Below are 22194 nucleotides of genomic sequence, written 5' to 3'. Positions count from 1 at the left end.
ACACACACACACACATCTCTACCTCGTTTATGGTTATATATCCATGATAAACATAAAAAAATATATTTATATTCTCAAGACTATTCTCAAAATACAAGCGGTTCCAAAATGTTATAAGTTATGCCTACAAATACGCCAATGTGATTCATTCAGCTGCTTAATTATTATATTGACTAATACCCAATCAGATCATGGGATCTGGATGCTCACACAAATAAACGCACACACACACACACACACACACACACAGATCAAAGGCTATCTGTTGTCAACTCACTCCACATTATTTCGGTTTCATGACTTACTGACGAAACTAAACACATAAAAACCAAAATCAAGTCCTGCTTTCACTCATTTTGGATGATTCAATTCATTTTTAAATACCAAGTTCTTGCAGTGAGATTTTCAGAATTTAAGTAGCTAAATAAAAAGAAAAATATATTTCAAGATGCCCATACAATTTTAATCTCGGGGTAAAGCATTTTTTTCTTCTTCAAACTTGACCCATAGAACAAATTGTCAGAACATGAAATGTTCCAGATGATCATTATTTTATGTGCATTTGGAAATAAAAGCGTATAGACAATCAGTTTGTCTATTCTCAGTATCCAAGGGCTCTTTTTTTTGCCTGTAGACGTGGGTGGGAGGGACACACTGTCAATCATCAACGCTTCATTGATCGAGGACAATCCTCGTCGTAAAACTGGTCTTTTTCTTAAGAAATCACTCACTTTGCATTAATTATTACTCTGCCTGTGTGTGTGTGTGTGTGTGTGTGTGTGTGTGTGTGTGTGTGTGTGTGTGAGAAACATATTACCGTGCATGTTCATGCAACTGACCACCTCTTTGACTATTTCACATTTCATGCACTCACTCGAGAGGACCCCATGACGAGATGAAATTCCAACACCTTCTGCTAAATATAAGTTATTATTAAAGCAAAGAAGCCAACCATTTGTACAATCTCACACAGCTGGGCAGTGCAGAAAATAGTGTAAGCTGTGGCAAATTATCATATGGTCACACTGAGTGAATGCAAAAAAAACCTCTTAAATTCAGATTGACGTTATGAAAAAAATTTCAGAAATATTTTGTATTTTAATTGATGTAGGTCTAAGTTAGGTGAATGTAGAATACCAGGCCATATAATTATAACATTGAGCGAGTTTGAGGTTTCATCTGCCCAAAAAATATTAAATAAAATGGAAAAATTAAAGAATTTTATTTTCCTGTGATCTGACAGTTAAATGACACATAGGCCTATAGGCTACCCAAAAAATGTTGCAATGTAAAATTAAATAAAATAGCGTATGTTAGCCTAGCCTACTACTTGCACAGTTGTGTTAAATAATAACCAAAATAAAAAGAACATTATTTTCTTTAATATGATTACAAAGCAAACATTAACTTAAAAAAGGTAGGCCTAGTCTATTGCATATCAGAAAGTGTCAACTATTTATTTACGCAAAAATCAGGGAGCCTACCAGAGGTATCGAGGGATAGGCTATTTTCAGAAAACCCGTGGCAGAATCAAATATAGGCTACACAAACAATGTCAAAGATTCTGGCTGCACCACATTTATGATCGTCTCTACATCGTCTTCATATCCACTTGCATTTTCGACCCTACTCTGAATTTACCGACTAAAGCCAGACCACAACTATAACAAACAACATGCAATTATCCGATTAACTCAATGTCAATTTTTATTTCCAAACAAATTAGCCTACTCTGTTATTTTTTATTTTATTTACCGGGCTAAATCCACTACAACAAACCTCATTCAGCCACACTTTAAAATGGTGAAAGACTCCATGCAGATTTTCTCCATTAGAGCGGACTTCCGCAGGGCGATCCACAACCGGAGCTCTTTCTCTCTCTCTTCTCACCCTCACGTGCAGCCTATAACCGAAATTGTTTCGAGGCTCGTTTCACTTGTTTTCCTAACTTTTCATAATGATTAGCATCGCTGGTCCGCATTTATCCGAAAACTAACCTCGATTATTTTAAATATCCAACATATAATTTCCCCCTCTCTGCAGTAGCCGATTCCCTTTGATTCACGCTTGACTCATATGGCTTCAGGGCCAATGGGGGTCCGCCTTTGGGCTGCCTTGAAACTGCCTCTTCTTATCCCCTTTCATCATCTAACCCGGGACGCCTTGAAACCGCAGGGCCAGTTATTGCCTTTTTTTTTCTTCTTCTTTTTTTCAGACAGCCCAATGCGGACTGGCCAACAGCCAATCAGAGTCTTGTTTACACTCTATGACTGACAATGCTCTGGCGCCGCGCCAGCCAATCAGACGCTTACATACAGGGAGGGATTCATTTGTAAACATTTAGCATAATGTAATAACCCAAGTCCATAGTAATAACGCTAGGGAAATAGTGGAATTACTGTCTTGTCTGCATGATTCAGTGAAGAGTTTCAGAAATTGTCTTTAAAAACACTTGCCAAAAAGCTTCTAGTGACTTTAAACAAGGATATAATATAGACTGTGAAGGCTTGATGTTTATAAATGCCCTGACTTGTTAGCAAACGATTTTTTAAAAGGTGTTTCAGTGACAGCTGAAAAATAGGCCTACATATCAATCTGTAAAATATGAAATATAGTTTATTCAGCTGTATTTATATTTGAAAAACTTAAAAAATGGTGTGTTTTTAAACATTGCTGAATAAATGGATTTTCAAATTTTCACTTGTATCATTATTTTCAGCACTTTTTATGTTGTAGGGCTATTTATGACATACCTAGATCTCCAGGTCACATAGGAAGGAATGTGCACATAGTTCCCGACTTTTTAAAGGTGGCTTTTTGATTTAGACATCACACCCATTTAAGTTGAATCAGGGTATTCTTAATAGCACACATAAATGGACCTGCACCTCTAAAATATATTTAGGTTTTACAGTAATTTGACTTTTTTTTCTTTTCCTACTGTAAATCTTTGAGATGCATTCAGGCTTAAAGCTCTTGGCAATGTAAATATTTCTCATTAAAATATGTTTGGAGTTTATTATCCAAGTGGCAAATGTCATTTGTATGCATCAATTGAATAGTAATTCTGACTATTTCTCTAAATTATCTGCATGCTGTAGACCTTTACATCTCCTATTTACTCAGGCTGCACTGAGCTCTATTGTAAGTGATTTAGACCATCCCGTGCTTTAAATCTGGCGCTTTTCTCTCTGTTTAGCATTGCCAGTCACCACGCCATTGGCCTGAGCCGCCGGCCAATAAGAATCTTTCGTATTTCCGGGCGGGCGGCACGAGCTAATTAACATGCAGGTATCTGACCAATGAGAGGGCGTGTTTACCCTGCCCCGAAACGCGAGGTACGCAGTTGCACCGGGAGAGAAACCGCTGCTCGGAGATCCGAGGCGCGATCCAGCCAGGCCGGGAGACTAGTCCCACTGCTTCCATAGACTGAACCAGCAGGCTACCGCACAGCCTCGGATGGAAATATTGTAGGATTTCATTCTAGCCACATGGTTCATCATTTGATTTTAAATGGGCGTCGCACTCGGCCTTGCTCCTTCCCTCCCTGTGTTTTGTGATTTTTTAATTTATTGTTATGCAAGGATTTAACATACCAGTAAGTAGTCATTTTATGTACATATTTTATTTTAATTGAATCCAAATATGTTAAAGCCTGTTAACTCGTTGTAAGGTGACAGAGGCTGTATTTTAGTCCAAAATGCCATAAGTGGCATTCTGTTCATTATACACAGTGCAGTGCTATAATTTACAAAATAACAAAACAGGATGTGTGAGGTGTATCCTATGTGGAATAAATTGATGATTTAATGCAGCTGACAAAAAAATAAATTACCTTAAATTGTTACTATTAGGCCTATAGGCTATAATTATTATAATCGTTAGGTTACTAATAGTATTTACAATACTATTAATAACAATGTTATAGTTTATATTTTGGCGTTAGGGGCATTTTTGTAATTAGGATAGATACAATATTTAATTATTGATCGACTATTTATTTGCATGTGGTTTTGTTTTTAATTAGGATATCCTTAGAAACGTGCCAGGCTGGCTTAGTAATTTTTTTTAATTTTTTTTTTTTTTTGCAATTGGCCAAGATTAAAGAAGATATATTAAATTGTTGAAAAATGTGGGCTATATTTTTCTGTGAGTTGTCGGTGGGGATGTCGATTATGGTTTTAGTCAGGTTGCAATACACTCCAAGCAGATCATTGGCATTGAGCGGGCAGCAGACGTGTTTCTACCCGAGCCGGTCGAGGTGCACTCCCTGGCGGCCAGCTCAGTCGTGGAGGGCCGCCTGTCTCGCAGCGCGGTCCGACCTCTACAGCCTAATTTGATTAATTTTCTGCGTTTCTGCCTTCGATTGAATTCTGTAAATGCAATTGACAGCTGCTTAATGAATTGCATTAGGGGCGTCGATCATTTGAACAGTTAAAAAAAAAAAATATCTAGCGAATATTTGGCGAGCGTAATTCGCACATTGTAGTGTGGAATGAAAGGAAACAACCGTGCGTGTTCTACTGCAATTAGATCCCTACGTATGTACGTTTCGACCATTTACAAAGCAGCGGGTCTCTTCACAGCCTCGTAAATGTTAAATAATTTTATTCTGAGGTTGTTAGTAGACATGGACTACATAGTGGGATGAATGCAACAGCATGGCGAGGGGGAAGGTAATGGCTGACTGCAAAGCACTTTCTCAGTATGGAGACAAAGGCAGTCCTGCTGACGGGCGGCCATTCACCTAGATCTCTACACAGCCCTGAAACTGAAGACCCAGCTATCATGGATGCAACAGACAGGCTTCGTAAACGTTTACATGTTAAGGATGCACCCACATTAGCTCAGGGAAGCCTCCGTGGATAGCATTTTGTCCCAGGGAGCTCCGTATGGAAGGATTTTATTGTTGTTGATGTGGCACTGAATTGTAGGCTCGGCTGTAACTGGCTACATGGGGAGGTAATAGTGCTGAGAGTAAAATAGCATATACGACTACAGTATGGCATTCTTACAAATTGCAGAATTTTGATTTCTTTTTGGGAATTTAATTTATGGTGAAATTATGCTTTCATTTTACTGGGGCCCCTTTTGCAACCTCTCCGAGAAACCCTGTAGGGACCCCGAATTGAGAATATTTAATATAAAACCACACATATATCCTCCTGTACTGAGAACAATCAGTCATTATTTGTTTACTCAGTTGGACCTATACAATTGCTGCCTTCTGTTTGCTTGCTTTGTTTTTATTACTCACAGACATTAATGAAGGACAACAGAATGGGCTGTCACGTTTAGATGATTGTTGTAAAGACAAAAACGTAGCCTATATTTAAGCAGTGAAATTAAATTTCATTTTAATTCATGAAAAAATGGGTTTGCCTCGACTATAGGGCTATACTACAATTGTTGTAGCATGGGCAGAGGATGTAGCTTAATGTATTTACAACTCCATTTGATTAGGCTACCTGACCTGAAATAGGTCATGACAGATGCAGTCAGTGAGTGCAGTTATTCGCGCGCATACACACACGCGCGCACACACACACACACGCGCGCACACACACACACACACACACACACACACACACACACACACACACACACACACACACACACACACACACACAAAGAGAGATAGAGTCCATGTCATTCAGGAGCTGATGCATCTCTCATGCGGTATTTTAATTGTATTCTTCTATTTAGTAGGTCTCTTATGATTTCTTTCGAAACTTTATAAACTGACAGTGCAGGTTCCTTCTTGTGCACATTGGTCGATGCATGGTGCATTCTTTTTTTTCAATTGACAGTTTTATGATATACTAGGATATGGTCTGGTTTGCAAAATATAATACATTTGATTGATTTATGCCAGTTGATATAGAAAATCACTGTAGACTATGTGAAAACAGGGTTGAGGTGCAGTGAGAGCTGGATGGAGCTTATGGAGGCAGAAAAACGCCTGTATCAATCCGAGACAATAGGACGAGCAGGAAAACGCAGGCAGCGTTGTTCACCTTGAGATGTAGGCTTCCAATTTGAACCCACCCAAACAGGACAACAGACTTTCTCCATTAACACAACTAGGGCTTTTTTTAGATTGTTGCAGCAATCACAGTTTCATAAAACACATTTTAATACCATGATTTTGGGACAGAGTGACAGCTGGCGACTGCTGACGTGGTATAGGCCTAATTGTTTAAATAGAATATGGACATTATTAAATAGAATAGCCTATATAAAAACCTAAAATGTGTCTGTCTACTCGTTGTGCCTGTGTCTGTGGAATATGAAGTGCTCTCCTCAATATGATGCATTTATCCAGGCTGATCAATAGAGCTGAATGTGAGCATGGCTCAGTGGGCTTTTGGACGCCTCGCTGGCCGTTTCTATCAGCGGTAACTTATTTTACACAATGTGTTTTAGGTTTAAATGGGTCATTTCAGCTAGGCCTATATGCAAAATTAGCCATTATATGACAGAAAGGTATTACAGCGAAATTAACTGGGGTGGAAATTTGTTTTCTTTAACCTTTTTACCGCACTGTCAGTATTTTTTCATCGTATAATTCTTAACGGGATTTTCATTTTTCTTGATAATGAAAATTGCTTTGTGTTTCTCCTTTTGACAGAAAAGATGATCGGGGGCTGCGTTATTGGCTGGGGAAGCCTGCGATCGACTGAATGCAACACATAGATCTGAAGGAAAGGATTATTATATGGGTTGCATCTGATTTTTCTGACCTGCCCTATCCGGATTTCGGATTACTCAACATTCTTCGGAATGGAAGGACGGGATTTCGCTGCTCCGGCGCACCTCCTATCAGAGCGGGGCGCCCTGGTGCACCGAGCCGCCTCTCGGATCGCTCCCTCGGGCCACGGCTCTGTACAGCACGGCGGTCACTTCACGCCGGGGAAATACTACCCCTCCCACATACCAATGGCTCCCCACTCAGGTTAGTCAAACACGTACGGAGGATTTTTTTTTTTTGTCATACAAGAATGTTGCTACTAAAGTGTTTGTTCCCATCAACATATATCTTATCTGAAAGCTGGCTGTTGTTTCAAATGCTCTTCTCATAATGTTGCGCTACAAAGCCTGTGCATTTGTCACCGTGAGTGATAGGATGTGGCCTGTATGTGTGGCAGTATCCTACAAAACTGGTTATTTTTCTCAAAAAAATAATAAAAGACGGTGCGGTGCTTAGGTTTAAATAAATGGTTGCTCAGGTGTGGCTGTTGACAGAGTTTCCCTATTCAAATATCAGCTAATAAATCAGGGGAAATTTGATTTACACTAGGCCTATGAAAAGGAATTTTGATTAGGCTGAATCAACATTTATAGCCTTAATATCTCGAAGGTAATAAAGACATCTTAGTTAAACAAATAGCCATTTGAGAAGATAGGTAAATGCCATGGTATTTAAAAATGGCATTAGAGATCTGTTTTAGTTTGTACGTATGAAGTTGGACAGAGCACACTGGCACTGGTTTCCCGCTTGCTCATGGGGCTGAATCTGAAATGAGATTTTGTCACTTCACGTTAAATTGACAAGTGTCACACCAGCTCAACAAAAAACAAAACAACCCTGGGCCATATCCAGCGCCATATACGCAAGCAAGGGAAGAACGGGTCTGCATGGGGTTAAAATGTTTGGAGGTTGCAGGAAGAAGAGCCATAGTAGAAAATCCTCCATATTGGGCTTCAAAGTGTCAGGGTGCAAATGGGTTCACAGTGCATTAATCAGGTTTAACAAGTGACTTGGGTATCTTACATACCCAAATGTAAACCTTTACAAACATGAGTACACACATTTGTGCCCAGATAGAACAGTCATCATTTATTACAGCTGAAGAGAAGAGTAAAAGCTGACAGATTGTTTTTTAAATGTGGTCGTGCATAATGTACAACAACCCTCCAAAATACAAAACCTTGGTGATAATTATGTTTTTGTTGAGACTGTTACCTGATTTACGATCAGTTATGAGGCCATATGCACTAGTGTGCGCTATATTTAGTCCTATTAGATTTAAATATATATATATATATATATATAATAGCAATTTTGCACAGCATTGTAGTTGACTGAATCACAATAGACTGTTGTAGCTTTTCATTTCCTCCACCCATGTAAAACAAAAGAGATTTAAAAAAGTCACAATGGTGGCATATTGATTGCATCAAACAGTGACACTTCTGAAACAATGTGCTTTGAAAATATGTTAATGTGACTTCTAAGAAACATGTTTATGATGCAGTAGCTGAGGATTCTTGGGTTACTGATAAGCAGAGGATATTTAGCCTTTTAAGATTATTTGATGTAATGTATATCAGCTACAACTATAAATGGGGCTATATGTAGGTGTTTAAAACAGCATCAAAGAAACCTATAATGTTTTTTGTATTCTGTCCTTTATTTATTTATTTATTTATTTATTTATTCCTGCTTGTTAAACAGTTCTACTGTATAAGTTGTATTCTTGTAGGCTGAAGATTCTAAATTAATTTGCAAAATCATGCTAAACACAAGGTACAATTAGTCATTCAGAAGAATTCATAGGCGCTGTTCACCATTCATCTCTCACCATTCTTGTTGGCTTTTGGGAGTACGTACACACACACACACACACACACACACACACACACACACTGCCTGCGTCTGTATGTTTTTTTATTTCTTTTTTTTGTATGGCTGTTTCGCTGAGAGCATGAAGGGTATTGCTGGCTACAGGGTACAGGTGCTCCCCCTACCAGATTTGGTGTTTCTTTTGTAGTATTGTGGCGCACCAACAAGAAGAATTACCCTACACATGTCATCACTGTTCAATGAGGAGCACAGGTGGTTTATTGTTCTCCCCAGCCTCCTCAGTAACACATGGGCGTGACTGGAGAGAAGTCTATCTAATATCCTCAAGATCTGGAGAATGTCTTAATTCTTTACATTTCAGATATTTTATTGAATTAACATGGAGAATAATTTTAGTTCACATATCTAAATCCCTTCTGGGCACTATTAGAATTACTTTGTTATTGTGCTGTGCTGATGTGCAATCTTTGATTTATTATCTTAATAATATTTGAAAATGTCAAGCATGTCATAATGAAAACAGGTGCATGAGACATGGAGCATAATTCACAATCATTTATGGAATATATTTTTAAGATGGTAATTCATCAAAACAGCACACAGTGCAAATTTATAATCTAGTTGACACAAGAAAAAAACGCCAGAGTTTTACCTTTTTATATGTTCAGGTAATATATAATATATAATACAGTCAAAAACATGTTAAGTATTTTTTTTGCAATTTGTGTATTTTTAGTTAGTTTACCAAATGAGTACAGGCCAGTCACACTATGTAAGAGCAGTAAAATGCTCGTTGGTTGTCTGACCAAACTGCTCCCAGACTGTTGTTTGTCCTGACAGGGCAGGTCATTAGTGTCCCTTCAAGTGTCCCGTATGCTAGCAACATTAGCACAACTGAGCATGTTAGTTGCGGATTGTGTTGGATCTCTTCAGTTTTCTCTGCACTTTCCCCCTGGGGACTAACTTGCACACTGGTTCACATGAATACTTTACAAAGAGCATGAATATTTCAGGGTTGATGTAAAAATGCATTCAGTGGAAGGTTTCTGATGTGGCTCCTTGAAAGGGCTCCTCTTCCTTTGCAAAGGTATTTATTGTAAGCGCTCCCTTCACCCTTGCTGCTGAACAGAGTGATGGCAGTTGCAACACCCTCCCTTGGTATTGTTCCTTGCCAGGTTATAGAATTTCAACATATTTTGGGAATAAATCTGCTTTCTTTTTTCTGTACACACTTGTGAGTTTGGTTATAATCAGGCAACAACAAATACACGCTCCTTCCATCTTGCCCACTGAAGCACGGTAACTTAGAACCAGTAGAGATTCTGTCAGTGTGCATTTGCCTCTGTCCATCTTCACCTACTACAAGCCAGTCATTTGTAATGCATGTCAGGTGGTCGATTTTATGGTTTGCACTTGCACTGTGTTCTGGGAATGTGACATTGGAGCAACTTTTCTTTGTATGCTTGCTGATGCAGTGGGACAAAGACCTGTAAACTCATCTAATGCGGTTTAATTCAGCCAGTCCATTTACAACACCTTTGAAATAGTAATTGTATCTCCTGCTGGCTCCGGCGCACAGTTAGAGACTGTCTTCACTTGGCTGTGAGGCCTGGATTCAGATGTTGGATAGTGTCAAAGTAGGAGACACAGTGAAGCTGTCTTTACAGCTGGCATTTATGGCCGGGGGCTCATCTTTCAGCCATATTGTTCTGATCAGTGTACTCTGGCTGAGGTGTGGCTGTGTGGGAGCAGCAGGGGTTTAGAGGCTGTCCATGGCTGAGCTCTTCTCTAAACACCCCATGTAATCAAAGGTCATATTTGTGTCAGCTCGCTTACTTGGCCTCCCCTTCCTTTACATCTCCCCGGTCTCCCTTTCCATTAGTTGTCCTCTCTTTCCTCCCCTTCATTTCTCAGTCTCCTGTCTTTACAGCAGGAAGACCCTTGTGTCTGGGAAGCGGTGGTCTTCCTGCCACCTCTGTTTTAGCCACCCTCCCCTGCCCTGGGCCATTGTTGCAGACCGCAGCTTTGTGTGTGTTTTACGGCTGCAGTTACAGATAAAAAAAAACAGTCCCTTCCCCCCCCTTAATTGTTTTTGGGTAGGATGTCCCTGTCATTCTCTTGGTTTTTATGTCCTAGCTGGATATCCGAGCAGCTTCCCCCTTCAAAGGTTAGCTATGCTGTCTGCCTTCACCCATTTTCTTTTTCCAAAGGGGAATAAATAACTTTACTGAGACTTTTATTGAACGTCTCATTGCTAGAATATCCCATGGGTCTGTGTTTGTTGAGAAGATGCTTCAAAGAAAAACACAGGTGTTTGGTGGGGTTAGCAAAGGGCTGGTTACAACCAGAGTCTTTAAACGAATAAATCTCAGTAAGTGGGTTGTTTGTGGCAAAGGAGGCTGCTTCTTCTTCTTCTTGGCCTTGTAGCTCTTGTGTTGTGAGCACTCAAAGTTCATACCCTGCTTCCCTTTGGCTTTACTTACCCCCCCACCTCATTCTTGGTAACCCTAGTTAAGAGTGGTGGCTGTAGTGCGTTGCATGCTCAGTGTAGTTATTCAGCAGCACAGTACCCAGCCCCCTTAAAGCCAGGGCCTGTCTTTTGTCTCTAGATCTAACAATTTTGGGGGTGGAGGTGAGCCTTACCTGAGCGAAAAGAAATCTGATATTCTAAATAACCCAAGTTAAATTTAAAATTTAAAAAGGCTATTTGTGTCTAGGAGCCACTGTGGTGAAAGTAAATTGACAGAATGCAGGTCTTTGACCAAGTTCCTTTTTGACTCGGGCCTCAACTACTCCCTCTCTATTTTGCTCTGGCTCTGCAAAACAGAATGAGAACCTTGGCCAATTCTCAGGCTCGTTTTGGATTGTTGTGAGATGACACAGTTCAGATGCAATGTCACAGGAGTCTACCTGAATGGTGGAGGTGTTGCTTGGCATCCTACACTTGGCTGAAATAGCACCTTGCCCGTTGCTGCCGCCATCTGTCACCTTCCTCTGACACTCCCACTGAAAGCCCAAAAGACTTGCAAGGGCAGTCAGTTGTTTCTAAAGCGGAGGTCCCTTGCATATTTTCAAATACCTTTGGTTACGAGTAAAATACGCTCACCGTTTTTTGAATGGTTAGAGGCATTAACATAATGTTATTTTTTTGGTCACTATTAGATCATCATACCAGGTGTCCAATAACCAGTCTTCAATAAAAGAGTAACCTCTTCTGGTTTCATTACACTAAGGTAACTTAAGTGACTGATTGGATATAAGATAAGCTATTTAATGAGTTTCCTTTCTTTTAATTTTTTTGCTCATCAGCAAAGCTGTCCAAAGAAAATGAAAGATTAGGTTGAGTGGAGCAAAAAAAGCAGGACTCTGGCTTTGCAAAAGGAATTTGGCTAGTGAGTGGCCATGCTGCCTCAGAGACGGGCTCTTCAAACAGACCGCCACCCACACTACACCGTGTGGCATGGTGCCACAGAGCCCTTGCCTCGAGCATGGGGCGTGTACACGGGACGAACACAAAGGAGACCCATGGGTGAGAGTGACGGGCAGGGTAATACCTTCCTGTATCGGATTTCTGGGCATTGGATTTCAAAACCTTCCCATCTATTTTTACACTCAACGCGAGGAAGTGAGAAGTTGCATTAAGAATCCAATGAGGCTAAGAAAGTCTTTCGTTCACTTCATGACGACACACACACACACACACACACACACACACACACACACACACACACCTTAGAAAAAAAGAAACAAAAACAGACTCAAAATGTAGTGTTGCAAGATTGAATAGTCAATCACTGCTGTTTTGTTTGTGATTTGGATCTCTCTCTATCTTTTTTGCTCCTTTTTCTCGTCCCTTTAATTTCCCCCCTCGTTCTCCCCCCCTCTTCCAGTATCAGGCTGCCTCGCATCAGGCAGCCGCGGGCCCACCTCAGCGCATGGCCGTATTGCATGTGACAGCTGTTAGACATTATTAACGGCTCAAGCAGAAAATCCAGATTACTTGTTTTTTAATTTCAATTTTATTATTGTAATCGTTCAGTGAAAAGAACAAAAAAGGACAGTTGCGCTATTGTTGTTAGCAGATTTGTGGTCAGTGACAATACTTATGAGCGTGTGTGTGGTTATGTTTGGGTGGGTGGTTGGTTTTGTGTGTGCGTGTGCTGTGTTCTCCAGACACCCCCCCCACTAGAGCCAAGGCACCCTGCGGTTGGCTGTGAGGCCCAGACAGGTGCATTGTTAACCCTCTAACGTCTGTGTCTGTCCCTTCTGTATCTGTTACTACTGGCAGGATTTCATGCTTGTGATGCAGCTTGCATAGCGGTCCTACTTTACTCTTTCTCTGTTTTGAAAATCACACTTTTCATCTGTCAAACGCCAGTTTAGTGTACAGCCCGGTTTTATTAAATTCTACAAAAGAATGGGCTGAAGTTTCTGTTGTAACTTGTTGTTAATGTTTGGGATTGATTTTGAAAGGGAAACTCAAGCAGTTGTTTCTGTACAGCATTTTGTTTCTGTTCCTGTGTTTATCTTTATGTCATATGTTCTGTAGTCTTGCATTGCCACTACACATACATTGTTGGATAGGAGGAAGAAATGCTCGGGGTTGTTGGCATTCCTTCAACCAATCAAAATCCTCGAGGGCAGGACTAAGCTCCAGACGCAGTGATGGCGGTTCTTGAAAATAGTCACAAAAAGGAATTTGTTTTGGTGGAACATTTAAACTCAGATAAAAGAAAACGGCACATACAATACTAAATGAAGTTAACTGTTCACACAATACAGTAACGTGAGCTATATAACTTAAACGTCCTAGTTAAATAGTAGTTGCCGTAAACACATTCTTTGTAAATCTCTACAATCCCCAAAAGAACTAAGCAGGCCTGCCTTATTGCACGATGCAAATTTTCTTCAAAACTTGCCATTTTCAGCGTGTAGCTTGCTAGCTCGAACTCTGTTGTTGTTTCCTGAAGCAAAGTCATTTTGAGAACGGCAACACACAGAGAGCAGAAAGTGAGGTTGGGCAGTTATCCTGGAAATGTACTTCTGTTGATCCAGACTATATGTTCTGTATACTAGACTTCCTCATTTCAAATAGCAGACTATGATCCATTAATGAAGATGGTATGCAATGGGAGGGGCAGGACTGAGTGCAGATTAACTCAAATAATGGCCCACGATTTGGCGAATTTCAGCAGGAACAGTGAGCGGTGGTGACACAAGGTACCAAACAATGAGGTGTGCTGCTAAATATATGCAGAGCTTTTCCATTAAATATACATGCAGTATGCCTCTCAAGGATGTGTCAGCCCTTTTGTGAGAAAACAAAGATTAGCATCAGGAATTCCATTTTAATAAGTCTCTTGGGACCATCCAACCAGCTGCCTAGTCATCAATCCAAAGGGAACTTGTTGCTCTCTTGCTTTCTCATTTATTTGTTCTCTCTCTTGCATGAATTTCCTGTGCTCCTTCTGACATTGATAAGAACAAAACTCCTTCCCTCCCCTTCTGTTTTATTTGCCAAATCACCACAAATTCTTTCATGTATACATGTTTTCTCTTTGATGATCCATGTTCATATCCTGTATGCTCCTCCCTGCAGTCCCCCACCTCCCTCCTTCTTCTCTTGTCTCCCATGTTTTTGTTGTTGTTTTTTTTAGAATGGGGGTGCTTCTGCCCTTCACCTCAAACTACAGTTTTTTGTCCCCTCTGCCTGGTGCGACCACTAGGCTACACTGCCTCCTCTCTCTGATACAGTATGTGTCCTGAGGATCTGGGGCAAAAGACTGGCTCCTCAGCAACAGATGTGTGTTTGTCTGCTGGTGCCGCTTGCATTAGCTTTCTCTCTGCTTGCCGTGCACGGCCACTGACCTACCCTCTGGTGAATGTGGGGGAGGGGAACTTTGAGTTTGTGTGTGCGCAAGGAAGAGACAGACAGAGCGAAAGAGAGGACAGCGACAGCACAACTAGATGCACACTTGTCACATGCTGTCATACACTTACTGATGCATTGCAAGCAGACACACGCAGAGGCACGCACACACAAACACTGGCACGTCATATACACACTCACATATCTTGCCTCCCAGGAGGCCGTGGGGCCAGTGGGACAGAGCAAGCATGAGAGTCTGGTTGGTCTGTTTACATCTAATTATAGAAACAGGACTATTTCTGAAACCACTGCTCCATCTTTTTTTATGAGAGAGAGAGAGAGAGAGAGAGAGAGAGAGAGAGAGAGAGAGAGAGAGAGAGAGAGAGAGAGAGAGAGAACAAAGCTCTGACAGCCTTTTCTCACAATGGTGAACGGTTATCTCATCCCCTCAGCGCTGCTACAGTCTGCAGGCTCTCAGTACAGTACACCAGGAGACAGAGGGGGAGGGGGAGAGTGTCTTGTATCATATTCTCTCATCCTCATGTAACATGAATGTGCAAATTTACGAGAAGCAAGCCACGGCAAACGAGGCAATGCATTTTCTTCCATTAGCCTCGCTGATACATTCAGTTCACAATGAGAAAAGAAAAAAAAAGAGAATAATTTCCTGCGGGCTCTTGCTTCGACCCGGCGTGAATTGCTGTCCATCACGACAGTCAAGACAAAAAGAAGAAAGAGTTGATTTTAAGGATTATCGTTGTATAAAATGTATTTAGTATTAAAGAGACAGGGCCAGTGCAATAGTAATAATCCTTAAGCTTGGGGGCTGATATCCAGCTGAGTGGCTGTTGTTAGTCAGGGGGCTTGGAGGGGGGAAGCTGTCAGACCTGTCGGCCCGCCTGGGGTTGCCAGGTGAGCGCCAGATCAGGGAAGGGTTGGGCCTGTGGGTCTGGGCCAGACAGGTTGCAGCCTCTTCCAGGTGCTTTTATAAAGAGCCCCCGAGGCCAAATGCACAGCCCCTTGGATGCAACCTGAGCCAGGTGCTCCCCATCCCCCACCCAAATACATAAACTACTACATAATGGAAATGTGTGCTTGCATATACCCCACAGCCACCACGCATTCCACCTTCTTTATTCTGAGACATGGCAGGTAAATTAATTGGCCGTGAGTATGTAACGTATATGCCGAGATAAAGGTGTGCTGTCTGGCCAAGGCGTAGTGTAACGGCCGTAATGATGGCTCCATTGTCTTGATGTTGAGGGGGGTAGTTAGCGGCACTGCCAGCGGGGCACTTGCTACAGGGCTGGATAGTCTCTGATTAATAGTAGGGAATGCTTTGAAGTGACACCCAAGTGCACCGGCTCACCGGCTAATAGCAATACCATCAGTACAGGGAGTGCTCCCTCTTCCTCAGACTTCATTAGCTTAACGGTTCCCCAACACTATCTGACCACCCTCCCCTCACACACCTGCCTCATCAACAGAGAGCCTTTAGGAGCTTTCAGATTTTTATTTTTACAATTGTTTCATGATTTCACTGTCATTTCTCTCTGTTGTGTTTGGTAAAATATGAGATTTTTTCCCCCATGAAGGTGGCGGAGAGGGAAGGCAGGAAGGAGGTCTTTAGTCACAGAGCCCCACGGCATAGGTGAACTGTATCACAGCCTAAAAACTCATGGGATTGATGTGGCACAAGAGGGACATAGCTGGGGACTATTCCCAGGATCCATTTTGATCTCCCATACTGACAGACGAGCTACAGCTGTCAGCTGTGCGTGTGTGTGTTTAGGAAGTTGAGGCGGAGAGGCAGGGTTGGGTCTGTCAGCTGTTGGAGTAAAGTAAACTATTAGTGGTGGGAGAAGGCAGTGTTTCCAGGGAAGAATTAGAACAACTTCTAATTGCAGTGAGGTTGGGCTATGATAACATGCTGGCTAATGCACTGACAGACCTCTCAATTGGCTGAATGCTGCTGAAATGGCTGAATGCCTTTTGGTTCTACAGCATAATGGGAGGGTGTGTAGATGCACGTGTGTGTGTTTGCTATGTGTGGGTGGCTGCTTATGTGTATCTGTGATTAACTTGCTTTACAGACGGATTTCCTGTGCTTTCTGCATGTTTTTGTGCATTATGCATTTTGCTTTCATACGTGTGTGGGTTTGTGTGTGTTTTCAGTGCTCCAGTGTTTTCTGTACTCCGCCTGTTTTTTGAGTGCCTGTCGGTATTTGTAGCAGAGGCAACTTTTTTTGCCAAATCAAACCTCAGCTGGTGCAACTGTATCTGAACAATACAGAAGAAGTGTGTTTTTGTGTACACGTGTTGTATTTGTGTATTTGTGTATTTGTGTGTGTGTGTGTGTGTGTGTGTGTGTGTGCACTCGTAGGCCCACGGGAAAGAGCAATCAAAGGGGTTGTGTGGTGGAGATATTTTGTAAAAGGAGTGCGAGAGGAAACCGAGTGGCATGTAGCTGAGAGGGCAGCATGTGGGGGTGGACGGGGGACTGATGCAGGTGCCTAATTCTACCTCAGCCCTGGGCGTTTTATATTCCATCCGTCTCGCGTCTGCACAGGACTGTTGGGGCGATGTAGTAAATTCCACTGCTTCAATTACCACATTGATTAGCCAATATATCTGTGATGGTAATCAGAATAATAACGCACAGATGGATTTATACGGCATTATACTGTAAATCTGTTCCATAAGTAATCAGGTAAAAATTTTAAGAAGCTGTGTTCATTTCACCTCATGATTTTTTTTTTACTTGTGGAACAGCTTGTTCTCAGGTGTGCAGACTCCCCCGTTTGCGAGAAGCTGCGGTTAATTGTTTTTTGCTACTGAGTGCTTTAAATCACATTGCTTTCCCACCATATGGAATGACAGTTATGGGAGTGTTTCTACCATTTCTTCACCAGGTCCTTAGGCCTGACATGTAGTGTTTATCTCTCTTTTAACCAGACAGAAGGAATACAGACATTGTGGTTTCTGTGTGGGGTCAGGAGGTCACAGAGAGAGCTCTTTCCACACAGTAACAGGAATTTTGTTGTTTGCAGCTCTGTTGATTACTTCCTGGGTTAGTCATGGGTCATGGATGGGCTGAAGGACTGCTCAGGGGATTTTACAAGAGACATAGTCTCGCATTGCCAGACCTTACTCCACAGCTCTCTTGGGCGGCGCTAAGCCCCACACCCAGCAACGGGTCTACAAAATGGACTCGGAAAGGAACTTGTTTTGGTGGAACATTTGCACCCCGCAAAAGAAAACACTATATACAATATGTAATGAACTTAAATGTTCACACAATAAAGTACTGTTAGCTATTTAAATTAAGTGGATGTAATTTGATCTTAACAGTGTATCACTGTGTATTTTGCCGATAGTAAATCCCCACTAGTCAGTCCCAAAACGTCCCAGTTAGATAACACATGCCGTAAACATATTTTTTGTAAGTCTTTACAACCATCCCGGAAAGAACCAAGTAGGCCTGCCTTGTTGCCCGGTCCAAATGTTCTTAAAAACCTGCCATATTCAGCGTGTAGCTTGCAAGCACAAAGCACAAGGAGAGGGACGTCCGCTACCGGATGTTCCTGAGATTAGGCTGTAAATGATCATCAATCCAGACTACTAGAGAAATACAGGACACATTTCCATGCAGTGGGACTTTTGGAGGTATGCAGTAGACTGTGGTTGCTAAGGGATCATAAATGGAGTTGGTTGCGAACATTGTGCGGTTGTTAGGAAACAAAACAGGACATGCATTCAGTTTATTTTGGTGATGTGGAAGCTCTGTACCTTCCTGGCGAATGTGTGACAGACCAGTGAAGTATGAGGAGAGAAGTGGTTATCCTTGGTAACAGGGCATTTACCAGTCCAAAGTTGTCTGCACACATGGAAACTGCATGGATCAATACCACTGGCATGGGGGTGGAGGAAACTATGCAGCAGTGTGGGAAGAAGAGAATGGTTGGGCATAGTGGAACATGTGATGGTGCTGCAGATATCTGTTGTTTTAGAGAAAGCTATGAGGTCTGCAATGTATTAACACAATCTTTTGTTTTTTGTGTGTGTGCTTGTGTGTAAATGTGTGTATCCCCATTTGACAGATCTCCTTTCAGAAAGTGGAGCTGCTTTGAGGATCAATACTGACACACTGTCTGCACAAGTACACAACACCACACGCGCACACACACACACTCACTGTCTCATCTGTCAGTTGACAGAGTTTTCTCCCGCTCCGTGGCTTCTCTTTCCAGCCAAGCAGATGGTGAACATTCAGAATGAAAGCAGATCCTAAGTCATTTTGGATCTCCATCAATTCGGCAGTCTCTGGGACCATCCTGCACGGGGCTCAAGTTTCTTAGCAGTCACTGAGCCTTCTCTGATCTCCAACCAGGGCGTCGTCGCCACCTTCTCTCCCTCCAGAGCGCCCATATGCCCATTCTAATGGCAGTGCTTTTTAACTCACGTTCAACAACGGCCCATATTCACTCAAACCAACACTGGAGCTGAAAAAGAGCTGTTGACAGTTGTTCCCATTGCTCACTCTTTTTTTCTCCCCACCATCTCAGCAGATACCTCCAAACCCAGCGGGATGTATCTGCGCTCTGCTCTTCCTCATCTTTGCCCAGTGTGTTGCACCATGTGCAAATAGCGATTGCTCTGAAGAGCTCATTTCCCTTGTATGTCTGTCCCGCTTACCTGTAGCAGCAGAAGCAGCAGCAGCAGAAGCAGCAGCAGCAGCAGCTGCTGTACCACCCAACCCTCCACTCTGTGTGTTTTTATTTGACAGAATAAGCAGGATTTATTTCAGCACACGTGCTTGGTCCTTTTAACAGGACTGGTTTGAATGCAAGCCCCTTTGAAGCCTGCACTACTTCTCACTGTAAGTGATTTTATGAGACGTGTTTCTATGCCAGTCAGGCAGGCCGCTGCGCCTCAACCAGATTGGTGGAGAGCAGTGGGAATGCAATTCCAGCACACACCATCTGGGAGTAAGTGTGCGTTCTTGTGTATGTGATTATGCACATATGTTTGTGTAGGTGTGTGTTTTTGTGCATGTAAAGAGAGAGGGGTGGTTAGCGCTGGCTGTGAAAGGGGAAAAAAAGTTAGGCTTTTTGAGGAGGCCTCATACTGGCCCTGCCCGCTTCTACTGATTTATGAGCTTGTGAAGGAAATCTCTCATTTGTCACTTTTCATCTCTTTCCTCCACGTCATACTTTTTTCTCTCTCTTTCACTCTCTGTCATTGGAATTCAACTTTTACCCAAATCTTCCGCTGCTTCCATAGACAGGAGAGGAACGAAGGAAGGGAAGAGAAAAGAAAATGAAAGCAGCCAGGAGGGAGCTGCTTTTTTTTAACGTATCAGGTTTAAACCATGTTGAACAAAAGGCTTGTCATAGTGGATATGTTTTAGTAAATAATTATAAGTGTTGACATGTCAGCGTAATGTGTTTTGTTTGTGGTAGGGATGCGTGTCATTAGGCAGTGTATACTTTCTGCCTGTAAATTATTCAAAGCACTTGTTATGGTGCTGTTACAGCTTCACTGTGGTTTGAGCATTATTGTAGGAAATAGAAAAAACAACAACAAAAACATTGGTCTGAAAACACTTTGTGAATGTGGAGAACAATTCTGGCCACTGGGACACACATGTTTGCTGCTAATACCTGCTAGCCAGCGCATCACTGCGCAGGGGCCACAGTTTTGTGTGTGTGTGTGTGTGTGTGTGTGTGTGTGTGTGTGTGTGTGTGTGTGTGTGTGTGTGTGTGTGTGTGTGTGTGTGTGTGTGTGTGTGTGTGTGTGTGTGTGTGTGTGTGTGTGTGTGTGTGTGTGTGTGTGTGTGTGTGTGTGTGTGTGTGTGTGCGCGCGCGCGCACGCGCGTGCGCCATTCCTCACCCATTCCTGGCCCGCTGTGGACACCGCAGGAGCAGTTTGGGGTTTCACCCTTTTTCAAAGTGGGGGAGGAGAGGGAGGGAGAGGATAAATGGTTAGAGGGGAAGAGAGATAAATGAGGGAGGGGGCTTAATGAGAGCCCTGGCTCACATGATTATGGTACTGGCTGATAGAAATCAGGATCTTTCTCAAAGAAGTCAATTAACCCCCTCCCCCTTCCATAATTATGCATGGATTGCTCCACTGACTCTTTACTGATGGGGCTGCTCAGCTCAATATGCAGACTCATGCTGCCTGCGTCTAGAAGGGCTTGTGTGTATTGTAAAAAAGCATTCGTCAAGCTTTTTTTCTGAATCTGCTGGCAATCGGGTTTAAACTCAGGGTTTTTCAAAGCCATTAGTTTTCCCCAACCCCCTCATCTTTCTTCTCACCTGACAAGCTTAGAAAGCCAGTACCGGGCAAAGCCGGGAGGGGGCTCCACCCCAAGACGCCTCTCATCATTAGTGTATTAGAGGCTAGATGATTGCTGAACTTTGTGGTCTGAATAAATAAGCAGTGTTGTAGAATGTCAACACGACCAGCGGCTCCTTCACAGCACCTAATGTTGACATAACTGCACTCTTATCTGAGGAGTGCAAAGCCTATAGCCCCACAATATAACATGGTGCCAGAACAAATACAGTAAGGAGACATAAACCATACTCTCCAACACACACACACACACACACACACACACACACACACACACACACACACACACACACACACACACACACACATACTGGCTGTGAGGGAATGTGCTGCATGGCGCTACAAGTCAAAGCTGCTGTGGATGCAATATAGCACAAAACAATGCATAACTGATAAAGCAAGGCTCTAAAGCAGTAGTGTAATCAAGTTGTGGTCCTGGCGTGCTGTTCATGCTACCAGACTGCCTGGTGTTCATGTGAGCTCATGAAAATAATGGGGTGTTTAGGATCTTGGTAATCTGGGTGAAGGACCTGGGCTCTGCTCGTGCTGCTCAATCTGGCAGAGAGTGAAGGCCAGCCTGACAGTCATGAGACAAGCCCTGCCGTTGGGCTTAAGTGAACGAGCAGTTTGTGAAAGTTGCATCTGCAGTTATCACTCTTGTGAGTGTGTCAAGCTGAGCAGAAAGAAAGCAAGAGGAGAGAGAGGGTACAGAGAGAAAGATGACTGTGGTTTGCTTTTCAAACCCTTGTTTAAGTACCTGTGTCACATTTGCTTTTTTCTGTGTCAAAATATTTCAGTAGGCCCTCTTCCCTTCATTGCCTCACATCACCCTAATAACTCTTCTTTATTCTCCTTCCCTGTCTCTCCAAGTCCCCGTCCGCCTCCCCCTCACTATTCATTATGGCCTCTGCCACGTCTAGACTGTGCTTGGCTCACACCGGCATTGTGATAACTGCTGAAAGCTGTTGCTCTCCCGTAGATATGAGGATACCCAGCTGAGGTTTCTTTGCGCTACCTCTCACTTATGCTTCTTCCCTTAAATCCACCACCATGACGCGCTGTATTCCTTGCATAGATTACCCGAATCATTTCACTGGTCAGGCCCGCCGTATATGCTTTCTGGCCCAATGCGTAGGTGCTGACATGTTTTATGGCCAGCAGAGCTAAGCGTATATTAAAGAAAAATAACAAAAGCCAACATGTGCAATCATAGGCACTGTTCAAAGTTGGTTTAATGGTTACCCTGGGATGTAGGGTTTTTATTTGAGACCCAAAATACTGCCTGTAGTGATATTGAGCAGTTGGAAAATATATGATTTTAATTTCCATCCTGTTAACATGTGTACATAGTGGTGTTTTTTTGTCTGCCTTTTCTGTG

At 42.4% G+C, this 22194-nt stretch overlaps 1 protein-coding gene across 8 annotated transcripts in view; it reads left to right on the top strand.

Annotated features, from left to right (window-relative positions):
• Positions 1 to 3342: 3342 nt before the first annotated feature.
• bahcc1a (BAH domain and coiled-coil containing 1a) overlaps positions 3343 to 22194 on the top strand; it is a 64830-nt gene continuing 45978 nt past the window's right edge. For all 8 annotated transcript variants that reach the window (XM_032537140.1, XM_032537141.1, XM_032537135.1 and 5 more), the window contains exons 1-2: positions 3343 to 3598; positions 6632 to 6955. In XM_032537140.1, the coding sequence (XP_032393031.1) occupies positions 6784 to 6955 (172 nt within the window). In that variant the 5' untranslated portion in view covers positions 3343 to 3598; positions 6632 to 6783. The remainder of the gene's footprint in view (positions 3599 to 6631; positions 6956 to 22194) is intronic.

The sequence above is a fragment of the Etheostoma spectabile genome, chromosome 15 (genome assembly GCF_008692095.1).
Source record: "Etheostoma spectabile isolate EspeVRDwgs_2016 chromosome 15, UIUC_Espe_1.0, whole genome shotgun sequence".
Lineage (NCBI taxonomy): Eukaryota > Metazoa > Chordata > Actinopteri > Perciformes > Percidae > Etheostoma > Etheostoma spectabile.
The sequence above is the reverse complement of the archived record's forward strand: the minus strand, read 5'-3'. Positions and strand labels throughout refer to the sequence as shown.